Source organism: Microcaecilia unicolor, chromosome 5 (genome assembly GCF_901765095.1).
Source record: "Microcaecilia unicolor chromosome 5, aMicUni1.1, whole genome shotgun sequence".
NCBI lineage: Eukaryota > Metazoa > Chordata > Amphibia > Gymnophiona > Siphonopidae > Microcaecilia > Microcaecilia unicolor.
The window spans coordinates 133534391-133562182 of record NC_044035.1 but is presented as its reverse complement, the minus strand read 5'-3'; the positions used below and the strand labels follow the sequence as shown (position 1 = coordinate 133562182).

Sequence of the window (27792 nt, the reverse complement as noted above, 5' to 3'; positions counted from 1 at the left end):
AGCAGATACATCCACTATATTGTCTAATTTAATAGTATTAGGTGATTTCAATATCCATGTAGAAAATATCAGTCTCCCGAGACCTTCACACTTTATTACTTTCCAAACTGACTTGGGATTGTCACAACATGTATATTTTCCTACCCATTCAACAGTTACGCAGGTGCCGGCAATATTTAGTGCTGGAGCTCACATAGTTAAGCCATCCTAAAGTTTGGTTGTTTAGCTATACGGGACCTGGCACTGAATATCAACCAGGACCTGTATAACTATTGAGTCATGGGAGCCCCCTCCTGGCCGCTGAAACAGCCCCCTACCTCCCTTCCACCTCTACCCCTAAAATGGCCCTCCCAACACCTCCCCAGGCTTACCTTAGCACTCTGATCGTCCAGTGAGGGCGACTGTGTGACCATCTTCCGCTGCTAACAGTTTGTAAAATTACTCTATGTACAACAGGTTACCTAGATGGAAAGGCCACGTGGACAACTATTTTGGTCCTATTTTATAAAGGCATTTTAATGTATCTTTATAAAATACTAGCACAAATCCAGGAGAAAATTGTAGTTATAATGAACCCATGTACATTTACACCAGCTCAGAAGCTGGTATGTGTGCAATGGGTGTGACTGCCTAAATTATGACAACTGTGCTCTGCTGAAAATCTATATTCCAAATACACCTACATGAGATTCACATGCAAGTACATACATTCTTGTCATTGCTCATACTTCTATAAATAATGTAAATTTATAAAAAACATTTTACATGCATAGACATCTGAAAAAACCTTTATAAAGTTAGCTAAAAAGCGTATACTATGGTAGCCTCTGTTCTGTCCTCTGACAGCCTTTCCCTGATTGTAATGTGGCTCTGGGGTGGGTGTGACACTGTCATTCTCACTGCAGAGTTACATGAGCGTTGCATTGTGGTGGGTGTAGTTATCAGACAACGTGACTTCATTAGCCTGTCTGCATAGAACTGTTATATGATTGGTTATGCTGTTGCTAGTTGGCAAGGTCTGTTCCCATTGGGAAAGGAAGATGCCGCGCCACTCACCCCTTCCATGGCCTGCTGCAGGAAGGCTCCGATGCGGCTCGGGTTCCTCCCTTCCGTGATCCTAGCAGGAGAGTGCAGTTGAGGACGTCCACCATCCATGTCTTCGACACCCGTCCATCTTCCACCCCAAGGTCTCTCTCAGCCAATCACAACACGTTTAGCTCAGCTAAATGCGCTGTGATTGGCTAAGAGACCTCCAGGTCTCTCTCAGCTGAGCTAAACGGGATCACGCAGTGAAGGATGTCCAAAAAGGACGTCTTTTTTGGAGTGGGGTCCTACAAGTGGGTTTTTTTGTTACAGGTGAAGGACGTTCAAAAGGACGTCTTTTTAGGGGGGGGGGGGGGTTGAGTGAAGGACGTCCAAAAAGGACGTCCCTAATGACATTTTTTTTCTTCCGATTCTTTCCTTTGCCCCAACGAGAGGTGTAGACCTCCCATTAGGTTTTCCACAGTAAGGGGATCGGAAAATGGTAGTGAATCTCATTATAATAGCCTTGCAACGGTAGTGCAGCTCATTATAATAGCCTTTGGATCATTTGCATTCCTTTTTCGTTAGCTGCTACCGTGACAGGAAAATGCCCTTTTGTTCATGTCCCCGGTTTACTACTTGTGCGCTAAACTGGCTAGAACCAGTTTAAAACCCACGTTGCTGGCTCGTTAGGTTTAGTGCATCTGACCCTTTTTACCTTGAATATATTTTACTAAAAAAGATATTGTACTCCATTCAACCAGCTCTGAGCTAATGTTGTTTTCAGAATCACGGAAACCTCTGATCTACAGTTGACTGTGAGTAAACATTGTGTTATTCAAATAAAGGGCTTTCAGAGAGATAGAGTCTTCAGATGTGAACTGGTGTTCCGAGATTATACGTCAGGAAGTATTTTTTGACGGAGAGAGTAGTGGATGCTTGGAATGCCCTCCCGCGGGAGGTGGTGGAAACGAAAACGGTAACGGAATTCAAACATGCGTGGGATAAACATAAAGGAATCCTGCTCAGAAGGAATGGATCCTAAGGAGCTTAGACGAGATTGGGTGGCAAAGCCGGTGGCGGGAGACGGAGATGGTGCTGGGCAGACTTATACGGTCTGTGCCAGAGCCGGTGGTGGGAAGTGGGACTGGTGGTTTGGAGGCGGGGATAGTGCTGGGCAGACTTTTCGGTCTGTGCCAGAACCGGTGGTGGGAGGCGGGGATAGTGCTGGGCAGACTTATACGGTCTGTGCCTGGAAAAGGACACGTACAAATCAAGGTAAGGTATACACAAAAAGTAGCAAATGTGAGTTTATCTTGTTGGGCAGACTGGATGGACCATGCAGGTCTTTTTCTGCTGTCATCTACTATGTTACTATGTCAGGATATAAGACTTAGAAGCTACAAGTCTTAGAGGCCTGAATAGCCTCTATCATACAGGTCCTATATAAATTTTGGAAATGTCCATCCACTGAAAATTAAAGGGTTGTATAACATAGCAGACTTTACACCTAGGGTGAAAAATTGCTCTGAATGAAAAACAGCTCACGTTAAAACACTAAAAATAAAAACCAAAGGTCAGTATAGTAGGATTGGCAAGGTCAGCTTTTAATAACTGCTTATATATACTGCTTTCTCATGCAGTTACAAAGAAGTTAGAAAAATGCATAAGCTTTCATATTTATGTTTTTAAAAGGTTGATACTAATTGCATAAATATCTGGTGCATCTTTGGGACTACTTTATGTATAAAATGCCTTGACTAGAAACTGAACAAGAATGCCTTCTAGGTTAACTTTTGTTATACTTCATTATGTTCAAAGTGAAAGGTTTCAGGATAAAGTAAAAAGAAATACACCTGCCTCACTTGAACCAGAATATCTTCCAGAACACCTCGTTAGCATTAATTTAAAAATAACACTTGATCACTATTCCAATTTAGAGATGGGCAAAAATAGATTAAATTTGGCTCACGTTAACTGGACAAAATGGGCTACAGGTCAAACTCAATTTATTACTACCATTTTGTGTGTGCTGGGGCTTAATATCCAAGTGTTCTGAAAGACTCAAAATAGGTAAAATAAACTAGAAATAAAAATGTAATACATTGTTACATTCTTTCATATTAATATGCTTTAATTAAAATTCAGCAACCCTTTGATGGCTTAACATGACAATGGTTTTGCTGAAGACTAGTACAACAGAACCAGCTTTCTTAAACCGTATAAGGAATGGATTTAGACTATGGATGATATATCATTTCAGGATACAAAAATACTAGTTCCCTTCAAACTAAAGGTCTACCAGGAATATTTCATATAGCATCGAGTTGAAGGTTAGATGTAATACACAATTAAAGGCAGTCCTGTGACAAAAGTATGGATTTAAAACAGCCCACAGAGAACCAGAATGAAAAATGTGTAGATAATCACTTAGGTGCCATATAATTACTTGGCATCAACTAAAAACAAAACAAAACTGAAGGTAGTCGAGTTCACTTTGTTACAGCACATTGAACCAGGTTTTCCTGAGGTGCTAACATCAATATGCTATTAAAAAATAATCTACAAAAACTACATTAGGGGCTAAGCATTTCCCCCCCATCAATATAAAAAATTGGAAAACCCCTTTCATATATCAGGACTTATGCTGTGAAAAAAATGTGTGGACGAAAGACAGTTTAAAGTCTTGTTCATATTCCTATTAAGTACCTTGGTACATATAGTCCTTTGCGAAAACAATAAAGCACCCCTTCTTCTTCAAAAGTGTTTTGGTACCAAGGACTCTCCCACTCACCCAAACTGCATAAAATATTTCACTCATATTCATACCCTGTACATTTTTATTTCTCCAATTTCAAAAGAGAAAATAAAGGACTTATCTGACAAAAAAAAAAAAAAAAAATCTGGGAAAATGGATTAATCTGGGGCCATTTCTAAAATAGCTCCAACAGGTACTGTTTAATGCAGCATTGTTTAAAGTAGGATAAATATCCTGCAGGATTTGTATTTTTGTGCATGTGGAGAGCATCTCATCTGCTGGCAATAAGCAATAGTGTATTTAATAAAAAGCCCATAACTACCCATCAACTACCTGATTTCAGAGGCAGACAGCCTAGCAGGTGACCAACAACATATACATGTTTAAGTGACACACCCAGAATGGCCACAGAAGTGCAGATGGGATCAGTTATCTTTAGATCAATGGGCTTTTATACCTTAATACATAGGTATTTATTTTTTAAAAAAAGTCTTAAATAAAGTTTGGACAGAAGCTATTTTAGACTCAGAATCCACTGTAATAAATCATAGGTAAGGAAGAAGGATTCTACAGTTATATGTAAACGTGAAACGATTCTGTATAAGAAACAGCAATGTGCCAAAATCATAGGCTTGCAGGTAGAAGCTTATGTGAAGGTCAGGCCAGCCTCGTTGTATACTTTGAACACCTTCTCAATTGCATTCACATAGGCAGCTGTTCTCAGGTCCAAACCCAAGTTATACTTCATGGCAGTACGCATGATTTGCTGAAATGAATAGAGAATGCATTAAACTTTATGGGACTGGCTTCTCAAACCCTATAAACATAATACTGGCATGTGCATTAAAAGTTACATTAAAGTATGCATAAGACTACTACTACTAATATTTAGCATTTCTATAGCGCTACAAGGCATACGCAGCGCTGCACAAACATAGAAGAAAGACAGTCCCAAGAGTTGAGTGAAGCAGCCTTATAAATGCCAGAATAGGATTGTTGTGTTAGATTTAGCTTTATAAGATTCTGGGTGGGAGTAGGGGTGGGGGATGCCATGTTTGCCTCCAAATACTGAAGGATACCAATTCATGAATCTGCATGCTGCTTTTATAAAGCACTACTATGAAGCTCTTACTAAAGCTTAGCATGCGTTAATGGACACTAGCACATGCTAAATGCTGCACAACCTATTTTATACCTACAGGCCATTGGGCAATTTGGCTCTTAGTGCAACCTAACCTGTAGTAGAAGGGTCCCCTTTTTCTTTTTTGGAAGTGTTTTTTATATACCACAATTAAAACTAATGTTTTATGAATGCTCTTTACAAAATTATATACAGCCAGAACAACATAATTAAAACCCAAATTTAAAAAAAAAACACACCACCCTACTCACTACATTATAACATGGAGAACCATTACCTCTCCTGCATTTCTACCAGGTCTCCCAGAGCACTGCTATTACTAAACTACCCTGACCTTTAGGAAATGCCAAGATTATTTTATTAACAATTATGCAGGTGCTCAATGTACATCCTTTTTATGGGGGGAACTATACACCACCTGTAACATTTATGCTGAAATTTACAGCAACATTCTCTCCGTCTGCTACAAGCACAAATTTAAAAAAATTAATACAGCCATAAAGTGTCTACAAACTATAATCTTTCCTCTAAAAAGGAAAACATCTTGAGGTGTTCATACACCTCCAGATATCTGGGGAGATCTGTCGTGCCAAGACTGAATCTGAACTTAATCAGCCTATGAAATTTTACTGATCCGAGTTCAGGATGGCGATTACCCAGTGTGTAAGATTTCTGATCTGACACCCGAAACCTAGTATAAACTTTAACACCATGTTAGCAAGCCAAGAATAAAATAATTAAAGCTATAGGAAGAAATGATATTAAAGAAAAATTATTCTTGTTGGTTTTCTTTCCTTTAATCCTACCAAACCAGTCCAGGACATGTAGGTTGTGCCTGCCTGCCAGCAGATGTGGAGTGAAAGGGCATCATATAGCAGTCAGTATTGCGAATGACAATGAGGGGCATTTTCAATATGACGTCTAAGTCCTACTTTGGACGTTTTGCTGAAAACATCCAAAATTCAAGTGGGGAATATAAACATTTTCAAAACAGAAACTTTTCTGAAACTTGCTATTTGCTAGATGTTTTTGTGCTCTGTGCGTTTATCTTTTTGGTCCATGTTTGGAAAAAAACAACAAAAAAACGTCCAAGCGAAAAACGCACAAAACCAAGCCACTGGGGTGTAGGAGGAGCCAGCATTCATAGAAAACAGGCCACACAGACATCCCAGGAGAGCAATAAATACTCTCAGGTACACATCTCACCGTTGCTCCCTTATCTTGTGTGCTGAGCCCCCCAAAACCCACTATCACCAACTGTACACCACTACAATAACCCTTATGAGTGAAGGGGCATCTATATTTGGGTACAGTGGGTTTCTGGTGAGTTTTAGAGGGCTCACAGTTTCCACCACAGGGTAAGGGGAGGTATGGGCTTGGGTCCACCTGTCTCCAGTGCACTGCACTCACCACTGCATGCTGCTCTAATGGACCTGAGGATAACATCGGAGGCTGGCATAGAGGCTGGAAAGTAATGCTTTTAATCACATTTTTGGGGGGCGGTAGAGAGTTAGTGACCGCTGGGGAAGTAAGAGGTGTCATCCCCAATTCCCCCGTGGTCATCTGGTCATTTAAGGCACTTTTTTATGGTTTATTCATTTTAAAAAACAGGTCTAGACCAAAACGTCCAACTTATAACCCTGGATGATTTTGTTTTCTTCCATTTTGGAAGAAAAACGTCCGTGTTAGGAATGTCCAGATCACACCCTTAACACTCCCCCCCTTGTGATTTGTCCGCACTTCTGATGGACTTCATAGAAAAACATCTAAAAAAACTGCCACTTGAACTTCTAAGGACAATAAAGGCTAACCCTATATGAAGGCCACCTTGCAGGAAGGTTAAAATATAGGCTATGGCAGGGGAGTGGCAAGATGGCGTCCTAGCTTGGCGTCTTGGGAGCCTGCTGGAAATACCTCACTCTTATTCTTCCTGTGTTGAAATGCCTCATACTAAGCGGAAAGTGGCGATTAAAAGGCAACCGCCGATTGCCTTTACCTCGTCTCCGATCCAGCAGACCCTAGACCGCTACATGACAAGCTTCCCGGTGGAACAGGGTTTGGCGAGTCCCACGCTGAGTGATGCCGAAGGAGCGACATCTATCTTGGGGCCTGATACCACGCTATCGCCGCCAGAGCTGACGCGACCTCCGTGTCCTGCAAGTTCCAGGGCGGGGTTAGTAGGCCAAGCTGAGACGGAAGACGCCGACAGTTTGAGCCTGATCGGCGGTTCCTCCCCTGGACAAGCAGAAGGAAGTATACTGGAGCAAGAAGCCCCACAGGAGGTTACCCTGACGGCTATTTGGCAACCGGTCCGGGGACTTTCAGCTGAGGTCGCTAAATCTACTAAAGAAATGTCTGCAATAGTGAGTAAACTGTCTACAATGTCGGATGCGTTTGATAAAATTAAAACAGACATAACAAATCAAGTATCTCAGGTAAAAGAGAAGGTAAATACGGTGAAATTGACTGTGGACACTTTGGTCAAAGATAAAATATTAACATCTCGCAAAATAGAGCAAATTGAGAACTTTAATCGACGTCTTACACTTAGACTACTGAATTTTCCAATTTCACCAGCATTATCATCTTATGATTTCTTCAAAAAATATTTACAAGAGATTCTGAAGCTTTCTCCTAAAGATATTCCCCCTTGTAATAAACCTTATTACCTTCCAACTATTCAGAAACGTGGAGAGGCTCCTCAATCAGTAAATATGGTGAACGTAGCCCCTCAGAGAAATGATATTGATTTGCAGAATTTAACCGCATTATTAGAAGACTCTATGGTTGAAATATCTAATCGGGGGACTTTGATAGTATCCTTAGTATTTGAGCAGGACTTAAATATGATCATGAAACTATACTTCAAAAATTCCTCTGCACTCTTTTGCGGTCAAAAAATATGGGTATATCCTGATGTTACCAAGGTGACCCAGCAAAGAAGAAAACAGTTTTTGACCCTGAGAGAAGATGTAAAAACTTTGGGCGCAACTTTTACATTAGTTTATCCCTGTAAATGTGTGATACGTTTATTAGGTGTTAAATATGTGTTTTTTGAGCCAAGCCAGCTGAAAACTTTTCTGGACTCTAAAAATCCAACTAGCCGTCAGACTGGAACAACTGAACCAGCGAATAGAGAATGACGGGATAAAGAACAGGACTATGCCAATTATGGTTTAAATCTTTGATTTGTCTTATTGAATTCTCCTTTTAGTTTTCTAAATCCACTCCCCCCAAATAATTGTAGTGGTCTAAGGAAGAGCCAGAATATTATGATTAGATATATTTATCTTTTTCAATTGCCTTATAATTGTTTCTCTGTATTACCTTACAAATTGATATTCATTTGTAAAAATTTGAAATTTAATAAATAAAAATTAAAAAAATATATATATAGGCTATGGCAGATGTAAGAGCCCTTTCCACACATCAGAATTCAATCCTCAGATTTTAATGTAAGTGGTAAAAGTGGATCAATTGCTAGCTATAAACCTCCTCTGAATAACCTTTGCGTCTTAAATCAAGACTGCTCAAGAGCCAAGTTGTAAGAGTATGGAGTGGGATGTTTCAGCAGAACAGGTCCCTGACAAAGATGACCTTTCTTCCAGGGCAGAGAAAAGGGTCATTTTTGAGATGAATAAGGTCTGCAAACCAGCGCCTCCTGTGACAATTTAGAGCTACTAGAATCACTGGGCCTGCATGAGAAAATTCTGAAGAATTCCTCAACCCAACATCAGTCAAGGAGTTCCCGATCATGGCACGGATTCATTTTAAGTTGTGAGTTATGGTTTTTAAAATTTTGTCAGGTGAAGCCTCTTCATATACAATGAATTTATTAACAACTGCTGTATGGCGCCACTTCAACATATAACATCTGAAAACATATAAAAATAATAATAATAAACAGGTAGGTTCATCATTATTCTGCACATCCAGGGGTCACAATTTTATTTGGCCATGATCTTGGGGGGTCACAGGCACAAAAGGATTGTAAAGACTGCTCTAAGAAGAAAGACTTTTGAGAGCTTCTGCAGTCTCTCCAAGAAGGGGCTTCCATCTGAGGTCTCCTCCTGCAATGAGGTTGAATTACAGAGCACTGAGACCATCTGTATCAACTTGGAATGGCTTGTCTTTGATGCTTACGTTTTCAATCTTTTTCTAAAGGATAGGTAAGAACTGTCCAACCTATCTTTTTCAGAAATTTCTATCACAGGTCAAGTGATTTCAATATATGTGATTTAACGTGAAAATGGGATTTTAATAGTGTATCCCCCATACACTTCTTCCCCAGCACAGGCTTCCTCCAGGGCAGAGGGTCTGCTTGCTTGCAGAGCCACCACTAAAAACACTTGGATGTGCAAGTGATGCTGCACAAGCGTCTGGAGGCTTCTATTTCACTGGAAGAGTTGTTTCTCTGCCTCCATCTGCTGGTAGGGGGACATAACCTGTTGGCCTGGACTTGTCTAGCAGGATGAAAAGGAAATGAAGACTTTTGGCAATATTTTCCCCATCCTAACAATGACTGTCCTATATAAATTATTTAGCACAAGGTCAGGCAACTAATCATTCTTATTGTATATAAACTTTTTTTAAGCATAGGCACATACATATACCCATACTCCGGATTCCAAAAGGGTTGCCCAAATTTAACAGCGATCCTGAGATGCACTGCCAATTCAATTGGTCAACAAGTCATTAGCAGGCAATAACTGGACTCTAATAAATCAATTATGAACATTAATTGACGTCAATTAGGAGGAGTTGTACCCAAACACTGTGCGCCCAAATCCCATAATGTTCAACCAAAAACGGGGCATGGCCAGGTCAGGGGTGTCCTGAAAATTTGGGCACAGTGTAACAGCATACTGGGGATGTGCACCCAACTTGTACCACAGGATTTATACCTGGTTTCAGCAGGTGTAAGTTGGATGTGGGAATCAGCGGTGCGTTCTATTCTATTAAAGGCCAGTCAACCAGAAATGTCCTTTATAAAATAGTGCTGAGTGTTGATTTTTGAGTGCCATCTATTGAATATGGCTCATAGTGCCAGGATTCCACCAAAATCTGAACACTCCATGTGTTAACTCCACCTGTTAACTGAAGTTTGTTATACTTCCAAAGCTAATTAAAGTAAAAGCTAGGAACATAAGTAAAACCAAGTAGATCTTAAGAATATGTGAATTTGCAAAGTTCCATTGCTTCAAAAGAAAGAAGAGTTATATGTCATCAGTTACTTAATGTAAAAAAAAAAAAAAAGCAATCACATTCTGAAATTTTATTTGGTCTAATATTGGGTGAACATTTGAATGCGCATGCATGGCTTTGAAACACTTACCCTGGCAGAACGCTCCATAGTATAAGCCAGACCTGAGTGCACAATGTCCTTCTCAGAAGCTCCCTGGAAATGAAAATGTGGAAGAACAAGGGTTAGAAATATATTTCTGATACCAAAAAGATAATTTCAGAGCAGAACATCTTTTTTGTTTAGGGGACCAAGCTCCACTCCACCTCTACACCACCCAAACCTCGCCCCCAGCAGCCTTCTCTCAGGCCCAGTATATGTCTATTCTCTAACCTCTATCCCCAATCCCTGTGTTATCTAAGCCCCCTTATCCCTATCCTAATAACAGCCCACTTCTGCCATCCTCACTATCTGCCAACCTCTCTTCCTTGCTCCTCTTCCAATCTTACATGGTCCAGCCTCTCTCTCTCTTCACCATCTATGATCCAGGCATGACCCTATCTTCCATGCTCCACATCACAGCTCCTCTAGTGGTTATGATAGTGGTAGTAGCAGAAGGACCCATTAAAGCTCTGTGAAGTCTTCATGTTGGGGCATTGTGCAAGGCTATGTCAGCCACACCCCTGTAATATATTCCTGCTGCTATGGAGGTGGTTCCAGCAGAGCGCCTGTACACTGAGGCCTCTTAGCTGGTCTTTCTGCTGCTAATGCTGTTGAAACTGAGCAGGAGAAGCTCCTATGGAAACCAAGGAGTGAGGGCAGCCGACAGGAAAATGTTTAGTAGGGAATAGTTCGCATGGCTGCTGCAGCCCCTTTACCCCTTGTTTCTATGCCTATAGAGACTATTAATCTAACATTCTGATGAACACAGGGGGTACTTGGGAAAAAAAACTCAATTAAACTAGACTTAACAGTAGTAATATGAACTATCAGGTTGGAAGTCACACATTTTTATTGCAATATACTGGAGCATAAACACAATGCACAAAAATTCTCATTTTATTTTGTAAACTACAAAACACTGCCTCCAAGGAAGAAAAGTTGCTTGCCTGTACTTTCTACAGAGAACACAAGTTACAATACATCAGTAATAAATGGATGACATCAGATGTGCTAAGAATGAACCATTAACTGGCTAGGGGTAGAAAGGACTAGTAAATCATACAATTTATAGCCCCAGGCCACACTCTTTGTAACATTTTCTCCCACTGACAAGGAAGACTGAGTCAGACTCACAATCAGGCATCATCTGATGGTGCCAAAATAACTGTTCTCCTAGATTTCTGATCTTTGGACTAAAGAAATGTGCATGCTCAGAAGTCGCCGCTCAGCTGAGCAGAAAACAAAGTGCTCCTGAGTTTTCAGTGCTTTTTTCATCATGTTTCCTTACCATTTTAATGTAAACACCACAAAATCTGCATGATCATATCTAAACCTCCACTACCCAAGCAGCAAAGGATTCAAATACAAATCCACCTATGCAACCAGCTTTTCCTACCTAAGCGCACAACTATGGAACGCATTGCCAAAAGCAGTAAAAACTATGCTCGACCAGCTAAATTTTCGGAAAGCACTAAAGACAGACCCGTTCAGAGGAGCATACCGCACTGACCCAACATAAAAATACCGGTCACTTGCGACACAACATAACCAAAGAATGCAATGGACATTACCTGACTCTTCTTCCTCCTTTCCCTCTCTAAGTTCCCCCCAACTGTACCACAGTTCCTACCATACATATACCTCAGTATACCACAATATCACCAAAGGAAAAGATCACCTTTATTCAAAATTGGTTATTGAAACTTCTGGATCTCGCCTTTGACTTAACACTTGAAATCGAACCACCACATATCTCCATCCATTGAGAAGGTAAATGCTAAATACCATATCCAATCGTTATAACAATCCTATAATATCCTCAAGTTCTCCAAATTTTATAGCCAACTAGATTAAAAGCACTTCTTAAATAGGCGGGTAGAACTGCTGAGGCCTATCCAGAAAAAACAAAAGCTATTCTCAGCAATGCAAGAAAAACTGAAGCAGCTAAACTATTATGGCCTTAATTATCCAGCTTGAATATGAGTAACTTTGAATACTACTACTCGTACTTTTGATGATCCACAAGCATTGCGGTTAAGCCCTGTATCTGGAGAGTATATGTTCTGATGTGTTTCATCTTTCCAATGAGATATGTTTGATGACTGTTACTTTATTGAACCATTATTATATTTGTGATTGCTTGTGCAACTGCCTTTTGTTTTCAATGATCACTTTGCCCTTGATACTAATGAAATCGCTATGCTTTTGTCATTATTAAGAGAACCATCAACATATTTGGCAATTTCTGTGGGACAGAATTTATAATCTACTTGATTCCATGTTAATGTAGACACTTCTATAACTGACCATATCTGCTCTCAAGAACCTTCTTGAGATTTGACTGTGTCCTTTGATTTCAATAATATAATTAATTTAACTGATTTTATTTTCATTCTGATGCCTGCTCAACATACTGTAGGCAATTTTGATACCTTTTATGTTCTTTAAGAGCCAGTGCTTATACATGGAAATCCTCCTGACTCAAATAAACATGGCTCTCTGAGTTGCCCTCAGATTTGGAATTTATATATACAATCTCATCCAAGAATTATTTTAAGATAGCAATTGTTGTGTGCTGCTTTCCTTTGGGCATACTTGATTCAGTGGTCTGTTGCACTGTACAAACCAATGTTGCTGACATTATGTTTCATTCTTTTTAGGCCTTGCTTTAGCCTGCCTAATTGTAGCTCAATTTTTATTCCTATTGAACCTGGGCAGTTATAAGATCTGTCACTTTATATGTTTGCCAAAACACTAACAGTTTGATGTTCTATTATTGAAGATAATTTTAAACTCAGACATATTATGGACTTATATATTCCTGTTTTTAAATTAAATTATGGACATATGCTGCTAGCTATACTTAGTTACAGATTCTTGAACATGTGGAGGGGCATTTTTAATATGATGTCCAAGTTGGACTTTGGACATTTTGCGCTAAATGTCTCAAATCAGAATAGAAAACATGACTATTTTCAAAAGAGCAAAACATCTATTTTTTTTTTTTTTGTAACACGTTTTTGTGCTCTGTGCATTTATCATTTCAAGCCATTTTTGGGGAAAAAAAACAAACGTACAAGTATAAAATGTAGAAAATCAAACCATTGGGATATAGGAGAGGCCAACATTTTTAGTAGACTGGTCCCCCAGACATCCCAGGAGAGCACAGGGGCACCCTGGGGGGCACTGCTGTGGACTTCATATAAATGTTCCCAGGTACACACCTCAAATTCCCTTACCTTGTCTGCTGAGCCCTCTAAAACCCACCCAAAGCCCACTACCCCCAACTGTACACCATTACAGCAGCCCTTATGGATGACGGGGGCACCTATATGTGGGAACAGTGGGTTTCTGGTGAGTTATGGAGGGCTCAAAGTTTCCACCACAAGTGTAACAGGTAGTGAGAGGTATGGGCCTGGGTCCATCTGTCTACAGTGCACTGCACCAAACACTAGACTACTCCAGGAACGTGCATGCTACTCTAACACACCTGGCTATAACATTTGAAGCTGTCAGAGGCTGGTAAGTACTATTTTATACATATTTTTGGGGGTGTGGGAGAGGGGGTTAGTGGCTACTAAGGGAATAAAAAGGGGGTCACCCGATTCCCTCCAGTGGCCACTTGGAGGAGCATAATTGAACGGGGTGCCCAAGTTTTCCTGGGGCCGTCCTCACAGGACGGCTCCGTGAAGGGGCGGGGAAACCCATATTATTGAAACAAGATGGGCGCCCATCTTTCGTTTTGATAATATGGTCGGGGACGCCCAAATCTCAACATTTAGGTCGACCTTAGAGATAGTCGTCCTTAGGACATCCTTTTAGAGATGGTCATTCCCAGTTTTCGGCGATAATGGAAACAGAGAATGCCCATCTCAGAAACGACCAAATCCAAGCTATTTGGTTGTGTGAGGAGCCAGCATTCGTAGTGCACTGGTCCCCCTCACATGCCAGGACACCAACCGGGCACCCTAGGGGGCACTGCAGTGGACTTCAGAAATGCTCCCAGGTGCATAGCTCCCTTACCGTGTGTGCTGAGCCCCCCAACCCCCCCCCCCAAAAAAAAAACCCCACTCCCCACAACTGTACACCACTACCATAACCCTAAGGGGTGAAGGGGGGCACCTACATGTGGGTACAGTGGGTTTCTCGTGGGTTTTGAAGGGCTCACAAAGCTCATGGGCACAAAGTCTGACTGTAAAAACAGTCTAACAGGAATTGTCTGTTTTCCATACTGCTGAAACAGAACAAGGAGGAAATGACCCGGGAAACCTTGCATTCTTTGTTCCAATCTCAATTTGCCCTAGAGAAAAATGCATTTTTTTGTGGGCTGTAACAACATTTACTGGACCCACCATAAGGCTTATCCAAAGATATGAGTTTTTGGAAGAACACAGGTCCCTTCCGACCTAGGCAATCTCAAAATTCCATATAGGTTTCAGGATAATTCTTATGTGTATCCAATAAGAAATGTATAATAGCTGAATGGTAATAAGGATTGAGGAAATGCCATGAAACCAGCAGATTTCCCGCAGGTATGGAAGAAGTTGCCATAGGATTCCTGCAGGAGTGTAGTCAAAATCTCTGGTGACTCCAGAATGAGGCTTGGAATGCACTGAGAGGTATTTGGAGGACCAGAATGAAGCTTGGAACATATGGAGAGGCAACTGCAGCACCAGAATGAAGCTTGTAATGCTCAGAGAGGCAGCCAGAACATCAGACCAAGGCTTTGAACATGCATTGGCTGAATAGTGAATACCATCCAAAAAAAAACACAAAAGGCTGTTAGGGGGTATGGGTTAGATTCTATTGGGGATGGGTGAAATTTCTGTCCTTGTAAAACTTTCTAATGTTTTTCATTTTCATCTACCAAGAATAGTGTTCTGTATAGCAAAAGAGCTTCACTAGGCTCCTGACTATCCTGCCAAGCTCACTGGTGGCCTATTCTTTTCTTCTGTCCACCACCTACAAAAATATCAGCAGGCCAAGTATTCTAATAACCACTACAGGAAGCAGCCAGAGTCATGAACGGATCTTCAGCAAAAATGTTTTCCCTTAGTTTAAGATGTAAAAACAAGGTGCCAACATTTTACTGTATCGAACACAGATTCCTGAACCTCCCCTTTGCTTACACTAGGTCAAGAAATGTATGCACCAAAATGTTTTGCACCAGCACAGGTCCAATGAATTCACTGTAGGATGAACTGCAACACATCCTTACAATAAATATGGACCATTTTTAGAACAAATAGTTACATTAGTAATGAGGAAAGATAAATGTAATGTTTGTTCACTCAGCCTGTTAGGTAATTAAGTTTTTCCCATTCAAAGTCTTGGCACAACCTGAAACATGTCAGCATTGGTTCACTTTAACTGAACAAGCAATTAGGCCAGTTACCATGCCTACTGATGCAGCTTGCCAATCTTTACTCAATATGCTATGGCATACTACTAAACATTTGAATCCTTTCAATTATGCTTTTTTGAACATTTTATTTACAATGAGCACTATCACTACTATGCATGTTAACAGTCCCCCATTACTTACAGATATCCTGGCCTGGAATTCAGCTGTTGGTACAACTGGAATAGCTCCACCATGTTTTCCAAATTTTCTTTCCAAGCTTTCTTGGACAGACACTAGAGAAGAGGAAAGAGGGTCCAGTTATTGAACCAAATCAGAAGACCAAAATAGTATGACAAGTTTCTTTAGTCTTAGTATTTTTATTAATTTTAGTAAATTTCAGTACAAGAGAAACATGAGTAACAACAAATGGATTAGATAATGTAACTTAACATTGGAAAATATAAAAAGAAAGAGAGAAGAGAGAGAAAAAAAGGAAAAAGTCATGCATGTAATATATTATAAATACAAGAACACTTCTCATTTTACATCTTGAAAATAAGATAAAGGAGACCACTTTTCCTTATACAAAGCAAAATGAGATGATTTTTTAGCAAAATATGTTTCATATTTATAAGTTTGAAATAACAGATTCCACCATTCTTGATAAGTAGCTTGATGGAGAATTTTCCAATGTGAAAAGACTACTCTCAGAGCTAAATTCAAAATGGTATTCACAAGTGTGCATTCATTAGTCTTTAACAGTGCTTTTTTTGTGCCGGTACAGCGTACCGGCACCTTTTTCCTGAGGTCCCGCTCCTGCTCCCGCAATTCTCTCTCCCCTCCCCTGCCCTCCCTGTCCAGCATGTCACCTCTCTCCCCTGCCCTCCCCTCTCCAAGTCGTGGCAAACCGGTCAGCAAGTGAAGGCAGCAGTGAGGCAGGCACGCAGAAGGCTGGTTCGTCTTCATCTCCTCTCACGTTGCTTCTCTCTCAGCGCGTCCCGCCCTCGAGGGCGGGACGCGCTGAGAGGGAAGCAACGCAAGAGGAGACGAAGACGAACCTGCCTGCTGAGTGCGTGCCTGCCTCACTGCTGCCTTCACTTCCGGACCGGTTCGCCGCGACTTGAAGAGGGGAGGGCAGGGGAGAGAGGCGACATGCTGGACAGGGAGGGCAGGGGAGGGGAGCGAGAATCGCTGGACATGGAGGGGAGGGCAGGGGAGAGAGGAAGCATGCTGGACATGGGCAGGGGAGAGAGGACGGAGAATTGCTGGGCATGGATGAGGGGAGGGCAGGGGAGAGAGGCGACATGCTGGGTATGGAGGGCAGGGGAGGGAAGAGAGAATCGCTGGACATGGAGGGGAGGGCATGGGGGAGAGGAGACACGCTGGACATAGTAAACATAGTAGATGACGGCAGAAAAAGACCTGGCACGGTCCATCCAGTCTGCCCAAGAAGATAAATTCATATGTGCTACTTTTTTATTTGTACTGTCCTCTTCAGTGCACAGACCGTATAAGTCTGCCCAGCACTATCCCTGCCTCCCACCACCGGCTCTGGCACAGACCGTATAAGTCTGCCCAGCACTAGTCCCGCCTCCCAACCACCAGCCCTAGCACAGACCGTATAAGTCTGCCCAGCACTAGCCCGCCTCCCAACCACCAGCTCTGCCACCCATTCTAAGCTAAGATCCTGAGGATCCCTTCCTTCTGCACAGAATTCCTTTATGTTTATCACACGCATTCCATTACCGTTTTCATCCCCACCACCTCCCGCGGGAGGGCATTCCAAGCATCCACCACCCTCTCCGTGAAATGGGCATGGGAGAGAGAACGGAGAATTGCTGGGCATGAATGAGGGGAGGGAAGCGACATGCTGGGTATGGAGGGCAGGGGATGGGAGAGACAATCGCTGGACATGGAGGGGAGGGCAGGGGAGAGAGGAGACTCGCTGGATATGGAGGGGAGGGCAGGGGAGAGAGGACGGAGAATTGCTGGGCATGGATGGCAGAGGAGGACAGGGGAGGGGATAGAGAATCGCTGGACATGGAGGGGAGGGCAGGGGAGAGAGGAGACTCGCTGGACATGGAGGAGAGGGCAGGGGGGAGGAGGGTTGCTGGACATGGGTGGATGGAGGAGAGTGCAGGGAGAGAGAAGAAATGCTGGACATGGATGGAGGGAGGGAAGAGTGAGGAAGGAGTTGAGATGAGGGAAAAGGAAGAGAGGAGAAAAACTGCACATGGATGAAGAAAATAGGCAGAACCTGGATCCACTGGACAGTCAAGTCTGCGGAGTAGGACCCAGCTTTTACTTGCAGATATAGGGCAAGAAATGAAGAAGAAAGGCGGAAAGTAAAGAAATAAATGGAAAGGAAGCCCTGGAAATGGAGTTAAGAGGACAGATAGCAGCAGAATCGGATACTGGGCCAGCATGATCAGAAAAAGTCACCAGACAACAAAGGTAGAAAAAAAATCATTTTATTTTCATTTTAGTGTCTGAAATATGTTCAATTTGAGAATTGAGAGTAATCCACCTAAGTGGATGAACACTAGCTCCCACGTGAAAATAACAACACAGAAAAAGAGTGGGAAATGGACCAATGACTCCAGGAAAATGGGAGATAAATTTCAAAGAACCACTTTATTTAATGACTCGACACAGACAACTGTGTTTCGGCCAGAAGGCCTGCCTCAGGAGTCTAAAAACAATAGATATTTGAAAACATAAATTCAAATAAACAACAAATATAATAAAAATAATATAATAAAAAACAATAGTAAGTATTTAAAAAAATAAATTCAAATAAGCAACAAGTATAGTAAGAAACAATAGTAGGAAATCATGCATCAGAAAATTTTCAGTATATATCTAGAGTAAAATTTTATATATAAAGATATACAAAATTATAAATATATATAGAAACATGATATTAACAAAGATATATATAAATAATACAGAATGATAAAAGAATATGAATTTGTATGGTCTAAAAAAAAGAGATATAAAATGTAGTAAAAGGTACATATATATACATATATAATATAATTACATGTCCATATGTGGAAAGGCAGAACATGCTTATATATTATATTATAGGGTGGTGAGATCAGGTCGAATCCTTATTGCATTAGTGTGCACAAATATAAATCTGTGATTAAGACAAAGAAAGTCAGGAATATATATGCATATAAATATATATACATACATACACACATATATACATGCATACACACATACATACACACATATATATACATATTATATGTATATGTATCTTTAATTCAAATTGAAAGTTAAAAATATACTGATCTCACCACCCTATAATATAATATATAAGCATGTTCTGCCTTTCCACATATGGACATGTAATTATATTATATATGTATATATATGTACCTTTTACTACATTTTATATCTCTTTTTTTTAGACCATACAAATTCATATTCTTTTATCATTCTGTATTATTTATATATATATCTTTGTTAATATCATGTTTCTATATATATTTATAATTTTGTATATCTTTATATATAAAATTTTACTCTAGATATATACTGAAAATTTTCTGATGCATGATTTCCTACTATTGTTTCTTACTATACTTGTTGCTTATTTGAATTTATTTTTTTAAATACTTACTATTGTTTTTTATTATATTATTTTATTATATTTGTTGTTTATTTGAATTTATGTTTTCAAATATCTATTGTTTTTAGACTCCTGAGGCAGGCCTTCTGGCCGAAACACAGTTGTCTGTGTCGAGTCATTAAATAAAGTGGTTCTTTGAAATTTATCTCCCATTTTCCTGGAGTCATTGGTCCAATTTGAGAATTTACATCTGCTGTTACAGGTCCAGTATCCACTGGGGATACTGGACCTGTAACAGCTTACAGAAATTATTTATAATGAATAAAAATCACATTTTTTTTCTCCTATACTAGTATAATATTTTCAATGATGCCTGTTTATATGCATCATGGCTGGTATAAGGGGTGTGGCTAATGTGGGTGTGGCTATAATAGGGGTGGAGCCATATGTGGTGACCCCGCCCACAATGAGTATCGGCACCTTTTTTCCTACAAAAAAGCACTGGTCTTTAAAGTGTTTTTAAAACATTGAGCTTTAAGTATCACAAATTTATATAATATTGGACCAGAAAAATGGACTATATCTACTAATAAAGTCCATATGTTCATCCAAAAGTTTTGAATACATATGCAATCAAATGTAATTTGTTTGATAGTGCCTTGTTGAGATTGGCAAGGCCAACATAAATTTGAGATAGAAGGGTCAATCATGTGTGATTTGAGAGGTGTCCAGAAGGACCTATGCGTGAAGAAATAAAGAGATTGTGTTAATGGATGAGGATCTAGAACATTTAAATAGTGAATTCCATATCTGTTCCCATACTTTGTCTGAGATAGGCTGCTGGATATCCTCTTCCCAGCATTTACGTAAACCTATACATTTAATAGAAGATTTAGTAAGGAAAAATTTATATATACGAGATGCCACATGACCAGTAAGTTGGAACTGTTTAGATATATCAATAAGTTCAGGTATGTGAAACATTTTTTGAATTTGTAGATTGCTTTTTTTAAGCATTGAGTTAAGTTGTAACCATTGATAAAATTGAGAGTCTAATAAAGAGAATTCTGCTTTCATAACAGAAAATGATTTCCAAGTACGATTTTTTAAATCAAGGAAATTACTAAGATCCCATATACCAATACGCTGCCATTGTGACCAGGAAATCTGTTTTCTATTAATTATAAATTTAGAGCTATTCCATATAGGTAGTATGCGTGTGGTAGCAGACCAAGGTATATTTAGCTGCTTATCAAAAGAGGATAATAATTTGTGGGTGGTGTTAATAATGGGATTAGAAGCAATATGTTTAGGAAGGTGCATGCCCATTAGATGAGAGTGTATTAATGGATTTATAATGGACTGCTCAAGAATTAGCCATCTAGGCAGAGAAGTACTATTGAAAGGAGTGATCCATTCAAAGCCCTGATGAATAATAAAAGCTTTATGATATGTCAATAAATCAGGGAATTTACCCCACCTTGTGATTTAGGTAGTTTCAATTTACCTAAGGAGATTCTGGGTGACTGAAGATTCCACAAAAAATTAGAGAGTAATTTTTCCAGTCTTTTAAAGAACTAGGAAAAATGAGAGGAATCATGCTCAAAGTATATGTAATTTTGGGTACTAACATCATTTTGATAGTATCAAGTCTGCCCCACCATGTTAAGTGGGGACCAGGACGAAAAGGAGTTTTCGATTTTTGTCGTAATCTTATCAGAATTGATTTTAATAATAGCAGGAAAATCGCTATAAAAAATACCCAGATATTTAATAGAAGAGACTACCCATTTAAGAAAGTAACCAGATATAGCAAAAGGAATACAGGCATCATTTAAAGGCACCAACTCAGTTTTAACCCAGTTAATTTTATACAACTTAGAGAATTGGGAAATTAGCTGAATGAGTGCCTTCATAGATGCCTGTGGTTTAGTAAGATATAAGTACATAGGCATCTCTGTGCTGGGACAGACCAAGGGTTCATCGAGCCCAGCACCGTGTCACCGACAGCGGCCAAAAGAACAAGCAATTTGTCCCGCCCATCCTAGAAATACTGTATTATTCCCTCATCCATTCAAAAACATTCTATGGCTTTTTCCTCCAGGAAGCCGTCCAACCCTTTTTTGAAGTCCGCTAAGTTAACCGCCTTAACCACCTTTTCCGGCAGTGAATTCCAGCGTTTTAGAAAAAGTTTTAGAAAAAGATGGAAATTGCATGGTGCTAAGTCTGAGCTGTATGGCAGATGGATAAAACTGAGACCCATCTTCCCACTTGCCTCTGGGGTGTTTCAAGATATGCAAGCATAGTAACATAGTAGATGACGGCAGAAAAAGACCTGCATGGTCCATCCAGTCTGCCCAAGACAAACTCATATGTGTATACATTACCTTGAATTTGTACCTGTCCTTTTCAGGGCACAGACCATATAAGTCTGCCCAGCAGTATTACCCGCCTCCCAACCACCAGTCCCGCCTCCCATCACCGGCTCTGGTACAGACCGTATAAGTCTGCCCTCCCCTATCCTCGCCTCCCAACCACCCCCCTCTTCCCCCCAACTGCTCCACCACCCAATTTCAGCTAAGCTTCTGAGGATCCATTCCTTCTGCACAGGATTCCTCTATGCATATCCCACGCATGTTTGAACTCCGTTACCGTTTTCATCTCCACCACCTCCCGCGGGAGGGCATTCCAAGCGTCCACCACCCTCTCCGTGAAAAAATACTTCCTGACATCTTTCCTGAGTCTGCCCCCCTTCAATCTCATTTCATGTCCTCTCGTTCTACCGCCTTCCCATCTCCGGAAAAGATTCGTTTGCGGATTAATACCTTTCAAATATTTGAACGTCTGTATCATATCACCCCTGTTCCTCCTTTCCTCCAGGGTGTACATGTTCAGGTCGGCAAGCCTCTCTTCATAAGTCTTGGAACGTAAATCCCATACCATCCTCGTAGCTTTCCTTTGCACCGCTTCCATTTTTTTAACATCCTTCGCAACAAAATTTCCATCTTGTACTTCTGAACTCTTCTCAATTGTTCTTTCAAAGTTTTCAGGGTTGCAATGTAACACTCTTGAGTTGATGGTTATACCGGGTTCAAGGAAATCCATGTAAACACCAGACTAACCATGATTTTTCCAGCAGAAGGCTGTGTGTTTTGAATTTTTTTCTTTGCTGGTGAACCTTCATGACGATACTCCATGGATTGGCACTTTGTTTATGGCTCATAAGCCCATGTTTCATCAGCTATCATGACGTTCTGAAGAAACTCCTCACCTTCATTCTTATATTGGGACAACTGCTGTCAGATTTCAAGTTTTTGTTTCTGCAGTCAGCATTTGATGAATCCATCTTGCACAAAACTTTCGATATCCAAGAATATCAATAATGTAGCCCTCACGTTCCTGTGAAATGCCAAGTGTGTCAGCAATTTCCCTTTGAGCTATCCTCAGACTGTCCTTTATGAATTCATCAATCTTTCTTATACGAGACTTGTCCATTGCTGTCAGAGGTTGTCCACTTTGTTTTTGATCTCACAAATCAGCTCTTCAGTCCACAATCTTTTCATTTTTTGGCCCAGCAATGCACAGTACTCACATCAACACAATCACCATAAACATTATTTATGAGACACTGAATTTCAATGGAAAGGAATCCTTTAACAGTCAAAAATTCTATCACTGCTTAAATCTCACTAATAAATGCTCAAAGACACTTTTTGCCAACTGAAGTGAAAGAAGAGATGTCAAAGAACAAGTGAATACATGTAACGCATCAGTGTTACCACCTGTTGATGAATTATGGGAGGTGAAGCATTACTTTTTATTCAACCCTTGATGTTATTCTGCCTGCCTGTGAATGCCTGAAGTATATTAAGGTGTTTAGTAGGTGCTTTGATTTTGTATGAAGTTGTACACTATCCTGAATGGCCCTGGAGGAGGGGGTACAAAACAGATGTAAGCAGTTTATGTGTATCTATATGCAAAGAAAGCACAACGTATAAAGGACAAACTAATAAATGCCTAAGCTGGACTCCAATAAACCATAAGGCATGCGTGGCACAAAGACGACATGGTCATATTTGTAAGAACTCTTCAGGTTTCAAAACTTCTTCTTAAAATTATCAAATCACCATGACTCAGAAAAGTTGTAAAGTGAGTGCCACCTCTAGCTCTTCCTACTTTCAGTCTGGCAGATGTACTTTTCATTATTTATTTTTTTAATCACACCCCTCTACGCCTTAAGCAGGGAATAGGAAGTCAAGACAACCTTCATGATCTTCATTTCAAAACAGTTTTAAATACACTGTCCTTTTGAAACAAATAAAAGTACTGAAACCTAAATTACGACACAGTTGGTTCACTAGACTAATGGTCCAAGTATCAAACTGTAATTAAAACTATCGGGAGCTCTTGGAAAGGGATAAAGATTCTGTGTACATTGTAGGAGACAACAGTTTGCACTGAATCTTGCTAATCATGTCATTACTATGCTGATCACTCCACTGCACATTCAGGCAGCCTTCACCAACTGCAGTCATGAAGTACTAGCAAAATAATTGTTGAGATGAAAGGACACCCAGATTCTACCAGCCTTCAACCAGCTCTGGCAGCTCCTTACTGCTGATCCAAAGGAAAAGACCAGAGTCATGTCAATTTTTGTCACCCAGCAGGCAGCTTCTACCCTCTTCAAAATATCCCTGGATCAGCTTCAAATATGAAAGCCAATCATGCTACTTACTTCTCTTTCCATTCTCTAGAATTATTTCAGCTCTTTTTAAAATGTTGTCTACACTCTCCACTAACTTTCATCTCAGTCTTAAGATCGCGGACTTGAAACAAGGTGACAGAGGCATATTTTCAAAGCACTTTGGGAGGCTAAGTTCCATAGGTTTCTATGGAACTTTGGGAGGCTAAGTGCTTTGAAAATGAGCTTGATAGATGCTTTAAAGCCCTGAAACATTTGACTTATTTCATCAATCAAGTGATATTTAAATACTATGGTCAACGTCAACCTCAAAACACTGATTTATATCCAGATATTCAGTACCAGGCCATACCTGGATACTGCCACTGAATATTCAGTGCAAGCTATTTTGCAATCCAACTTACTTGGATAGTTATCGGGATACCAGGGCTAAATATTAGTAGTATCCAAATAACTTTCAGCTCCACCTTTGCTCTGCCCCCGACCACCCTGGCACTACTTGCACAGTGTTGAAGTAGTCATACACGATAGCCAGTTTTGAATATCTGGCCCTAAATTTAAGATCACAAACCCCATTACAAAAATACACATATGCCTGCTTTTCCGAAAAGCTGTAGATCTATCTAATCTTTCTTACTATATTGTAAAAGGAAGAGGATAAGGCGAGTAAATGGGTGCTTCTCTTTCAACTATAAAAATAGTATTTTGTGAGAGGTATTAAGTACAGATGAACTATAAAACCACAACTATATTATCTTTATATATTGTCTACAAGTCTGAAACCTATCGAAGTGGTGTACCCTCAGGAACAATAACTTCTGTCCCTGAAGGGCTTGTAATCTGAATTTTGTACCTGAGGCAACAGAGGGTTAAGTGACTTGGCCAAGATTACACATTGCTGCACAATGGGATTTGAATCAGGCTCTCTTGGTTCTCAGCCTACTACTCTAATCATTAAGTTGTTCCTCTACACTACTGAGGCAGTCCACTGAAAAACCAGATTCCACTATCATCATCATCTACTATAAATGACTAACATTCAAATGCTTTGTCTACCAGGTATATATTTTAACAAAGTGATGAACTAGAGCAAGTCACTTACTAAGCAAATGGTAGTTTGAATCTCTTTCATATTTGAATGTCAATCGGCCGTAGCTGACATGGTTCAGATTTTTCAACCATTCAAAATAAGACACTGTTACTCCACCAGCATTCAAGTAAAGATCCTGTGGGGGGAAAAAATAGTTGAAAAATATTCTTTAATGGTATCGCACTGATGTGTCTTTTCCCTCTACTGAGGAATTTCACATTCACCCACTTCACCATTCCCAACCCCTCCCCCCAGAATATGCATTAGATACAATATCCACTATAATCTGTAACTCTTCTCTGAAGATAGCATTCCAGCAGAGTCCTAAAAATGAGCTACCAAATTGACAAGTTCCATAATTTCTCAAAGCTGATGTACTATTAGGAGACAAGAGAGGAGTTATAATCAAGCACCTCAGTGATGGTGAAGAGGAAGGTCACTATCAAAATGGGACACCTCAATATCATCTACCCTTTTCTGATAATATAAAAATCCCTAAGAATCATACTGATAAGATCAGTGGGCTGACTGAAAAATATTTGTAGCAAGACAAAGGCAAACTTTGTTATTAAGAGTGGAAAGCCAAAAACAGCACAGTAGCAGAGCATACACTGCAACATGCAGGACCTGGGTCTGATGGCTGAAGAGCAGGTCTTGTCATCATAATTGCAACACTTAGGAGACAATTTTAGAAGCGTTTTCCTTTTTACAAGTTATTTACACTTGAAAATGGTCATGCATGTGTTTATAGCCAGCTACTTTAGATAAGGTACCACTTATACATTTGTACCACAGCATGAAAAGTGTGTTTTCTCTGTGGTTTGGGTGGTCCTTTAATGTATACATATATTCTATATTGTTACTTTTTGTTTGGACTACACCTTTTGGAGCAGAGTTTAAAGGGAGGAATTGGTTTACTTTTGTAGAGTTCAATACTACCTCAAACTGCAAAATATTTGAATATTGAAGGGAAGCTCCATAGTTTGTTTCCTGAGATCCAGATTTCAAAAACCCACTACTTGCACGTATAGGTGGCAGAACTGCTACTTCCATGTGCACCTACTGCAACTTACACATTTAACCTCCCTGGTTATGTTCTGTCCTCTGACAGCCTTACCCTGATTTATAATGTGGCCCTGCAGACGAGTTTGATACCTTTGCTGTCATTCTCACTGCAGAGTCACATGAACAATGCATTGTGGGTGGTGTGGTTCTCAGGGAACGTAGCTACACTGGCCTGTCTGCATAAAACTGTTTTTATTGGTTGTGCTGTTGCTAGGTGGCAGGCTCTGTTCCCACTGGTGGGTCTCCCCCTGCTCCCTGGGCCAGTGTGTGTCCTTCTCTATCCCTCTCACAAGGAGGCAGTCTCCATCTTGTTAAGACAGCACCCTTCCCTGCCATACCCCCTGTTAATGCACTTGATTTTTTACCTTGTGTATATCTTACTGAATGAAGAGATATTGCACTCCAGTCACCCAGCTCTGAGCTACTGTCTTCTCAGAATTAGTCTCTATTCCATGGGGCAGTGCTTCTGAATTACATCTGACTGTGAGTAATCTTTGTGTTATTCAATAAAAGAACTTCAGAAATATAGAGTCTTCAGGTGTGAATTGGGGTGCCAAGATTAAACATCAGGATATCTAAACTTAGAGGACAGTTTATGAGGCCTGAATAGGTTATGCTTTTTTTTTTCTTTTCCCCAATGTATTTCTTTCTACAATTACTGTTCTCATTGTATCTATAGGTTCTGACACATACTACTTTGACAGTGCTAATATGTGTTTTATGGTAATACTTATCAAACATATAAACGGCAAGTGACCGACTCACCTGCAAATGCGCAGTACAGACTTCCCTCTCTGTCCTGCCCGCGCATCAAGATGTCATGACGTCAGAGGGCGGAACAGAGAGGGAAACTGAGTTGGCCGCCGCCGCCGCCACCTGAAAATGAACATCGCGCGAACCAACCTCTACCCTGCCCCCCCCATCATCACCGCCGCCACTCCCGCCCCCCCCCCCCCCCGTATCGGGCCCCCTGCACTGACCTGACAGTGCCTCTCACCTCCGTGTGGAAGCGCTGCAGGCAGCAGCAGAGCGATCTGCTGCTGCCTGTAGCGCTTTCACAAAGAGGTGAGAGGCACTTTCAGGTCAGTGCAGGGGGCCCAGAATGGAGGGGGAAGGGAGCAGCGGCGAGGAGGGTAGCTGGACATGGGGGGAGGGCAGGGGGGAGAGGGCATGGTTGCTGGACATGGGGTGAGAGCAGGGCAGCGAGGAGGGTTGCTGGACATGGGGGGGGAGGATCGGTGGACGGGGTGAGGCCAGGGGAGAGAGGAGGGCTGCAATACTCGCCCGTTTTACGGGCTTAACGGCTAGTGTACTTAGAAAAGGCTCTGCATATAAAAAAATAATCAACCCTTTCCTAAAATACTAGGCCCCCCCACACTCAATACCCAGTTCTAAACATCCATTCTCTGACCTAGACACCCTATGCAGATTAACATAGAGCCAGGACTGCAGGGTTTCAGAAGGAGTCATGGTACATGACACTCAGCCAAGTGAATTGTGGTATATAAAGTGAAAACAAATTCCTGAGTAGCTACAAATGGAAGCTCATGGGATCTGGATTCCAGCCTAGGTCTAACTGAGCTAGAAACACAAAATAAACAGGAGGAAAATGCCGGTTCAATAAAAAGTGGGGGCATCCCTCTAGAAATTAGGCCAACATAAACAGGATCAGGGAGAAAATGGCTGGACATTATCTCAAGAAAACACCATAAAGCCAAATATGGTGTCCAAACAAAAGGCAG

The 27792-nt window shown here is 40.7% G+C and overlaps 1 protein-coding gene across 1 annotated transcript in view; it reads right to left on the bottom strand.

The window, feature by feature from the left end:
- Positions 1–2609: 2609 nt before the first annotated feature.
- The window catches only part of GLUD1 (glutamate dehydrogenase 1), a 135932-nt gene continuing 110749 nt past the window's right edge, over positions 2610–27792 (bottom strand). Inside the window, exons 10-13 of the mRNA XM_030203300.1 lie at positions 24998–25121; positions 15812–15903; positions 10258–10320; positions 2610–4547 (exon numbers count right to left, since the gene is read on the bottom strand). Coding sequence (XP_030059160.1) covers positions 4428–4547; positions 10258–10320; positions 15812–15903; positions 24998–25121 — 399 coding nt within the window. The 3' untranslated portion in view covers positions 2610–4427. The remainder of the gene's footprint in view (positions 4548–10257; positions 10321–15811; positions 15904–24997; positions 25122–27792) is intronic.